Raw genomic sequence first — 9,305 nt, forward strand, 5'->3', positions numbered from 1 at the left:
ATTGCACCGAAGAACATTGTAAACCAGTACATGGTGCTATGTAAAAGTAATAGGTCTCATATAAAAACACTCCACATACCTTCTAGGGAAACCACTGAGCCCTTTGTGATGCCAATAAGAAGTAGTAGATAAAGTGCTACATAAGAACTGCATATTATTATTATTTTTACTTGGTTTGCGGTAACACCATGTGTGTATCTACTTGCCAGGTAGAGTTTGTTCTTTAGAGAACTGTCTTTCTTTATTCTACTACTGCGGAGTAGTTGTTTGGGGGTTCTGGAGACTTCTCAGTTCTGAAATGAACTGTCCTACTATTTAACTATTACCAGGGCGGATGGTATAGAAATTAGACTGGACTACTACTTTAGTTTATAGGATCGTGATTACTGTACTACCGCGGAGTCAGTTCTTGAATTGGTCTCAACGTTTCGACTAGCTTGCTCTAGTCATCGTCAGGAGACAACATCGTCAGGAGTCTCCTGATGATGACTAGAGCAAGCTAGTCGAAACGTTGATACCAATTCAAGAATAGCAGGACAGTTCTTTTCAGAACTGAGAAGTCTCCCGAACCCCCAAACATCTACTATACTCCGCGGTAGTAGAATATAAAGCGAGACAGTTCTCTAAGAACAAACTCTACCTGGCAAGTAGATACACACATGGTGTTACCGCAAACAAAATATATATTGATACCTCACCATGCAATGCCTCAAATCCTAATGTATATTATTATTTTTATTATGATTATTATTTTGAGTAAGCCTGAATGACCAGTGCGACTTGTGTCCAAGTCACGACTACCATGTATAAATTGCTTAGTCAAGTTGCGACTTACATTTCTACGCTATTCAACTACTTTGTTTACGGTAATTATGATACTCGTGCCACCACGACCACAACAAAAATAGTTGCGACTTCCTGCTTATACAATCAGACATCAGTGACACAATCCTTTGCAAACTGTACTATATTGCACCCTGTGGCAAACAATATTATGCAATGCATCTTGGGAATTAAAAATTTGTTTTGACTTGTGTTGAAGTGGCAACTATCCGAGGCCCAACCTTGGTGGTGGCTGGTGCTGTTAACGGGCCTCGCCTCGGGCTCCGGCTCGATCCGTTAACAGCGCCAGCCACCAACCCCGTCATTACCACACAGTGAAGACCGGGTCCGAACACTGTTATTCCCTAATTATTATATTCTTATTCATTTTGTTTTTTGGGTTTTTACCCATACACCGATGTGTGTTAGCACTGTATACTCAGTACTTTCCCGAGTCCTGTGAAAAAATATCAGGCATGTTACTCGGGTGGGATTCGAACCCACGACCCTTGGAATTCTAGGGCAGTGTCTTACCAACTAGACTACCGAGGTTGCCCGGTAGATATTATTCTTATTCTTATTCTTATATATTCTTGTTATGTACCTGAGATTGAATTTGTCAATGCTTTCTACTAAGAGAACGAAGTCCACACTCTCAGTTGACGATGTTGCGACTTCAACGGTAACATTCTGCGTTGGGCTGCTGGTGAAACCGTTCTCTGGACACAACGTGTGACTAACCTCCTGGTAGGTGTACCTTTTGACAAAACATAAAACACCATACGTTAGCTACACGTCCAATAAAATAAAATATTAACCAGCCAGTCAGACCACTTGGTGGTGAGAATTCTGACTGGTCGTTTGGCTTGTTAACATGTTTAATTGTTATACCGCGGTAACAAATTGTGAAGTTTGATTGGTCGAGAACCAATCACGTGGCGTGCAACGAAAACAGATGTACCATGGCAAAGGATGCGCACTACGCGTAATGCACAGCGCGGCGGGTAACATGGAAAGTGATGTTAACCGGTGTGCATCACCTTGATCGTTCCCACCGTTGGTCGATTTCCAGCGATGTGTACGAAACACACGCAGGTTTGAGGGAACAGGTGAAGAATTGTTTCTTATTTGAACTGGTCGACTGCTTCTTAAACCATGATTAAACTATGCATTACTCCGTCGTAATAATGTTTGAAGATGACAACAGAACTTTGAGAAGAGGAATAACAATGTAACCAAGGTACCTCGGTGGCAAATGGCGCCCTCGGCTTCGCCTCGGGTGCCATTTGCCCCCTCGGGAGTACAAAATGCCAGGATCCCGTCACAGCGTGCAACAATTGTATACTGGCATATGGCCAGCGGATCACTGTGAAGGGAAAATCTGCCCTGGATTCCGACAGAAACATTATTACACTGCGTGTTAATTTTTTATTTAAATGTAAGATTCATGTTTTGTTTTCCATGTAAATGGGTTTGGGTGAGTTTGTTTAGAAATGTGTGTGTTTCAAACGCTGACCATGTTTTTCTAGCCACTGGTGACGTCAAAGGGATCAATGCATCATGGTATCATAGATCAGGAGTGTTTTTACTTTCGGTTGAAAACGCCATAAGTGTAAAACAGTTATTTACTATAGTATCTCTGATTGCCCTTAAATGCAGGCCTGTGTTCTTCGATTTTGAAAGGGCAAGTGCCCCGAGGCATTTTCTCCTTGGTAAAGGGCACCCTATTATATGAGGAAATTGTAAATTTGTACTGGAGCATTTCAAGGGCACCAAGGCAATCGCCTTCATTGCCTCCGTGAAGTATGTGGGGTTGATTTCACAAAAAGTTAAGACTAGTCTCATCTCCTCCTAACTTAAAGGACTAGCCGCGCGTTTTGTATATCCTAGGACTAGTCCTAAGTTAGGACAAGTCCTAACTCTTTGTGAAATCCACCCCAGGCCTGCTAATGTTACGTTTTTCTTCTACTGTAATGTCTGTACTTACGTGGACTGTATGACATATGGCACAGACCAGGAAAGCACACTCTTTTGCTGTCTGACGACAAAAAGCACAGGATAATTCAAAGTTGCTTGCTTGCTACTGGCAGTCACACGAATACCCTTTGACTGTTGGATTGAAACATGTACAAATAAAGTGACAAATTAAAGATACTGTGCATGATACGTACAAACGAACAAGTTGGTTTCTGGAATGAAAAATTATTTAATGAAAAGTTTTAACCCTCATATCAATATTACTATTACTATTAAAAACTAAACATCACCTTGGTGATTCAATTATCACTGTTTATATTTTATATCCTCCGATACCCCAAATCTGCGAATTACAAATATTCCCGCAGGCACCTTTCCTGCCGCGTAACTTTTTGTTTACAATACGCAATGACATAATTTTTTGATTTCATGAAAGTATACAACATCATCTTCATTCTCCTGCAAAGATGGGACAAATCGTAGCCTTGCTGGTTGATATTTTAAATAATCTATACCAGTGGAAAATGTTACCTTTAGACTAAACACAAAATATGCCTAGCTAAAATGGTTCATAAAAACACTTAAAACACCCTGAAAGTTCTTTACGTTTGTTGTCTGCAATACTTCACTACTTCAATTACAAGATCACATGATTTTTATGTGACAACAGAGGGGATACAAAAAACTATGGAAGGTTGAAGTGGACGTGCGCCTTATAGGCAAATTTCCAGAAATTACGATTTTACTGTAAATTGCATGTAGGTTAAAAAAAACACCCCAAAAACATCAGAAGCCTTATTTAATAAAAAAAATACGCTCATTTATTATTCATAATTTTGTTATAATACAATTAACTATGAAAAAAACAGCTTTTTAGTGAACTTTTTTTGTATAACTTAGTTTTGTAAATTGATGGCTTCACCACAGGTTGGGCCGGGTGTAAGATGGGGGTTCAGCTAATTAGCCTGGTGGAAACAATTGATGGGGTAAATAGTTATAACTGGCAGTTTTGGCCTTCTAGTTTCCCTGCCGCACGGACTCGAGTGCTTAGAGGAAAAGGCGGCATAGAAAGGGTCCCCGCATTGACGTTTCACAACAAGTGCGTGAATTTATGTGTAGCAAAACGTATGCCGACAAATTGGGGTCGTTTCCATACGACGACCTCCATTGTGCTTCAATGGCGTTCTACGGGCTTGAAATTCTCCTCTCAGGTGGGTTATGACATCGGACAAAAAGAAATAAAGCTTAAAGTTGTTCTTGGTTCTGTTAATTAAAGGCAGTGGACACTATCGGTAATTGTCAAAGACTAGCCTTCACAGTTGGTGTATCTCAGCTCAACATATGCATAAAATAACAAACCTGTGAAAACTTGAGCTCAATCGGTCATCGAACTTGCGAGATACTAACGAAAGAAAAAAACACCCTTGTCACACGAAGTTGTGTGCGTTTAGATGGTTGATTGCAAGACCTCAAGTTCTAAATCTGAGTTCTCGAAATCAAATTCGTGGAAAATTACTTCTTTCTCGAAAACTATGGCACTTCAGAGGGAGCCGTTTCTCACAATGTTTTATACCATCAACCTCTCCCCATTACTCGTTACCAAGTAAGGTTTCGTGCTAATAATTATTTTGAGTAATTACCAATAGTGTCCACTGCCTTTAAACTAAAATTCTATCTCAAGTCTTCAGTGCGTAAATATAGGGTACACGGGGATACGCTTTATTAAAAAATGTTAAGAAGAAAAAAATAAATAAAAAATAAATATAAATCGAATTTGAAAGCCAATAATTATTCACACCTTTTATTTAATTTTGATTGTTTCACCATGGTAATTTTTAAAATGTCATAAAAAATTATTTTGAATAAAATTAAGACATCTGGCTATTATATATTATAGAGTCATACACAAAGTCTCAAAGAACAGTGTTTGTAGTCACTGCAGATGTTTCTTCCCCATATGGCTCCACCGGGAAACCATACTTTCTTGTTTGCCTCGAAAACAGGAAAAAAACTCAAAACAATGAGACCAGTTTTAAATGGGTACCGGTCAACTCGGTCCCAAGTCAACTCGGTCCCAGTCAACTCGGTCCCAAGTCAACTCGGTCCCAAGCCAACTCGGTCCCAGTCAACTCGGTCCCAAGTCAACTCGGTCCCGAGTCAACTCCGTCCCAAGTCAACTCGGTCCCCAGTCAACTCGGTCCCAAGTCAACTCGGTCCCAAGCATCTCGGTCCCAAGTCATCTCGGTCCCAGGTCAACTCGGCCCCAAGTCAACTCGGTCCTTCGACCAAATTTTACTTTTTTAAAATTATTTTATTGGTGCTATTTCATGCGTGTAGTTAATAATAATATTTACAGTTCTTTTTCAGAATTGAGAAGTCTACCATTTGTCTACCGAACAATGTACTCCGCGGTAGTGGAATTAAGCAAGACAGTTCTCAAAGAACAAACTCTACCTGGCAAGGATACACACATGGTGTTTTTGTTTTTGTTTTCTTTTTCAAATAATTCATTTAAGTTAATTTAATTTAACCTTACTAATTCCTTTATTTAATTCTGTATTTATTTTCCTTACTTCTTGCTTTTTTATAATTATTTTTTTCCCCGTTAATGTTCTGTAATTGTAACTTGTTTGTTGTAATTCTACCTCTCCATGGTTGTACCTTTGTAATAATGTTCACTGATTATCTTACTTACCGCTCCAACATCGTTAAATGAGAAGTTATAGCGAAGAATCTGTCCATCGTGTACTTGATCCTCAATAACTGGAGACGGCACAATATTCTCTGTGCTTCGTTGCGATGGTAGGCCTCCTCCTTCAAGGGGTCCTTGTGCAAGGGAAGATGTCACCGTGATGACAGAAGCAAAGTGCAGACTCAAAAATGTGAGCAAAGACAACAACATCGTCATTTTGAAAACGTACTGGGGCGGTACAATTTTACAAAAACTCCGACCACATAATCCGTTCCGTGTCCTGACCAATTTCCTACTGAAAATAGTATCCTATTATGTGCGGATTACGTTTACTCATTATTGATTGTTTTCAAAGAGCTTTTTTTTTTTTTTTTAACCGGTTGTTGTACCAAGAATAGTTTTATGTAAACTCCCCTTTGATTATTGACCCAGTGTTTGTTCATGGAGCAATTGCTCCATGGTTTGTTGCATGTTATTGTGATATGTGTTCCGTCCCAACTTCAGAAATGTCCCAACTGTAGTTGGGCTGGTCCCAACTTGAGTGTTTCAGTTGGGCTCCAGAGATCTGTAATTAACTAGTCTTGTCTCATATTGATTTGTCAAAATGTTTTCAGCGTGGAGGGCACTATCACTTAGGAACCGCTCTCAATCTGCACGTGGAGCGGTCGTCGTCCGCGAGTGATAGCGCCCTCTACGTTGGAAAAATTGTGACAATCACCACGAGAAAGTTTTCCATCAAGACTAGTTGGTTACAGATATCTGGATCCAGCTCTGGTTGGGCCGTCCCAACTGTAACCCTCAAGTTGGAACTGGTCCCAACTACAGTTGGGACAATTCTAAAGTTGGGACGAAACATGTCTTTGAAGCTTGATCAACCTCGTTCCCAGGGGTGATCGACCTGAATGAACATCTGACGTCGAAACCGGCGTGTACTTTGACCTTTTACCTCCCTCATTTCACATAGAGATGAGATCATGGAGATATCTACAGAGATACGAACTCAGATTACATTGCAAGCATGACAGCAGTGACTGTTTATGTATCTATGATGTCATTGCACTTTATCAAAATATATTATTCTTGCCAAATCGAGTGCTTAGTCTTTTCCTGCAGTCGTAATGATGTGTTGATTTTTGAGCCAATGGCAGAAGATTCTCCCCCACTACACGGCGAAACTGCTACACAAACTACTTCTGATAGCGCCCTCTTTTGGTGCTGAATCACCCTCCTCCCCACGTAGTCTCCGGACAGATCTGTGTTAATGTTAATTGTATGAAGTAAACAGCTTTTTATGGGTGCACACGACAAATATTAATAATTATATAACAATCAGCCTTTAAAACAGATTTTTCAAATTTGGTCAGTCTTTTGAAATTTGCTAATTACCCCAGAAAAAAACACCCCGTAATTAATTCGTTTTACCAAACATTGGCTTGTCACTATAGTAACAGTTGTAGGATTTGAGGCATTTTTGCGGTAACACCATGTGTGTATCTACTTGCCGGGGAGAGTTGGTTCTTAGAGAACAAGTTGTCTGGCTTAATTCTACTACCTCGGAGTAGATTGTCGGGTGTTCGGGAGACTTCTCAGTTCTGAAAAGAACTGTCCTGCTTATTAACTACACCTGGGCGGATGGTATAGAAATAGAGTGGGACTAGACTACATCGCGATTTCAATCCAGGAGCGTGAACGGCCGATTTTTCGCTGTGCCGCACGGGCAATTTTTCGTCCGGCCCGGTGAATTTTTTTTTCCGAGGAGTGACCTTTTTTTTCTTCCAAGATTTTATTTTTTTTCCTGCCCGACGCCTGCATGGCCGGATGCACCGTCACAATCCGCACCATGGCGAGGGCCAAATGTCATCCTTTCCCAGCGTGCCCCGCCCGACCCTACGCCCCAAATCGTTAGTTTTTATGCAACCTTTGCGCACATGCGCCAGCACTGTCGGAGCATCCAGGGGGCCCTGATCGCAGGGATCACTGCTTGGTACGTCATCTCTTTTTTGTAAAAGTTCTGGCCAGTTCGGAGGACAAGGCGACCCCCATCGCCAAGAGCCTGAAAACTGAAAAACCTCAGCCTCTGCACTTTCACAACCTTTGGGCACAATGTCCCACAAATACCAAAGCACCCACGGGCGGCCCGATCGTAGGGCTCAGTGGATATATGTCCTCTGTGTTACACTTTCGGGGCGGATCGGGCAGGACACTTGAACGGGAGAGGCGAATCTTGGACCCCATCGCCAAGAGCATAAAAACTGAAAAACATTCATTTGCGCTTTGTGGCCCTTTGTTGGGCAAATGCGCCACAAAATACCAGAGCACCCATCGGGGGCCCCCCGGTCGCAGGGATCAGTGCTGGGTGTTTCCTCCGTGTCATTGGCGTTTATTGCGGATCCTCGGACTAAGCACTTGCCCGGGAGAGGAGATCCGCGGGAACCCATCGGCAAAAGGCATCCGGCTCCCTACTTTTATAACTTACCGTGTCTTCAGAGACGGGCTCGTGAGGCACTGAGCGCCGCTATAGCTCCCTCATCTCTCACACAAATGCCTCCGATTTTGCACTTTGCCGTGCTCCAAAAAACACGTTTTTCCACCAGATCGGGGCCATGAAGCAAGTGGCTCCCTAAAGAAGCTAAAGACAGATTATTAAAAAAAAACGCTAAAGGCAACTGTTACTATAGTTGACAAGCTAATGAATATTAAATAATTCCACACTCAATAAGCCTAATGTTCCTCTTGGATCGGAGCGAGTGCATTCATTCTTTGCCATACTTCAATTTGTTTGTCATTTCTACAACGTCACTTAAAGACAGTGGACACTATTGGTAATTGTCAAAGACTAGTCTTCACAGTTGGTGTATCTCAACATTATGCATAAAACAACAAAACTGTGAAAATTTGAGCTCATTGGTCGTCGCAGTTGCGAGATAATAATGGAAGAAAAAACACCCTTGTCACACGAACTTGTGTGCTTTCTGACGCTCGATTTCGAGACCTAAAATTCTAAATCTGAGGTCTCGAAATCAAATTCGTGGAAAATTACTTCTCTCTCGAAAACTCGACTGAATGAATGAATGAATGAATGACGTCACTTCAGAGGGAGCTGTTTCTCACAATGTTTTATACCATCAACCTCTCCCCATAACTACAAGAAAGGTTTTATGATGATAATTATTTTGCATTGCCTTTAAAGAAAAACGTTGCCTTGAATCGGACGAGTTGGTCTGTACAAAGCGTTTGTAACCGGTTGTTATAAAATGCATATGGTTGGAAAGATGTTTTAAAAGTAGCATACAATGATCCACACAAATTTGCCTTGAAATTGCATGGTTTTTCTTTTACTGTGCGAACTAACACGGTCGGCCATTGGGAGTCAAACATTTTATGGGAGTCAAAAATTTGACTCCCATAATGGCCGACCGTGTTAGTCGACGAGGTAAAAGGAAAACCACGCAATTTCGAGGCATGTTTGTGTGGATCATTGTATTCTACTTTGACAACATCTTTCTAACCATTATGCATTTTATAACAAACGGTTACAAACGCTTTTCAAAGACCAACTCGACCGATTCAAGGCAACGTGTTCCTTAAAATAATCAAAATCAATTCAGTGTAGGTATAGGCGCAGGCCTAGTTGTAGTTGTCATCTTGATTATCACAGGCCTTTGTAGAGCACTGTTTGAGTAGGATTACCAATATAATCGTTTTGTTGTTGTTCGGGGGGACCCCCGGCCGGACTTCACCCATAAAATAGAAAAGAAAACTGAAGTTCAGAGGTCACTGCATGCTTGTGTTTTTGTATTTACTGCGGTGCACC

General features: G+C 41.3%; 1 protein-coding gene across 2 annotated transcripts in view; it reads right to left on the reverse strand.

Moving 5' to 3' along the window:
* LOC117301533 (SID1 transmembrane family member 1-like) overlaps positions 1 to 5,948 on the reverse strand; it is a 51,157-nt gene extending 45,209 nt beyond the window's left edge. For both annotated transcript variants that reach the window (XM_033785554.1, XM_033785553.1), the window contains exons 1-3: positions 5,495 to 5,948; positions 2,810 to 2,931; positions 1,427 to 1,579 (exon numbers count right to left, since the gene is read on the reverse strand). In XM_033785554.1, the coding sequence (XP_033641445.1) occupies positions 1,427 to 1,579; positions 2,810 to 2,931; positions 5,495 to 5,707 (488 nt within the window). In that variant the 5' untranslated portion in view covers positions 5,708 to 5,948. The remainder of the gene's footprint in view (positions 1 to 1,426; positions 1,580 to 2,809; positions 2,932 to 5,494) is intronic.
* Between the last annotated feature and the right edge of the window lie 3,357 nt (positions 5,949 to 9,305).

Source organism: Asterias rubens, chromosome 17 (genome assembly GCF_902459465.1).
Source record: "Asterias rubens chromosome 17, eAstRub1.3, whole genome shotgun sequence".
NCBI lineage: Eukaryota > Metazoa > Echinodermata > Asteroidea > Forcipulatida > Asteriidae > Asterias > Asterias rubens.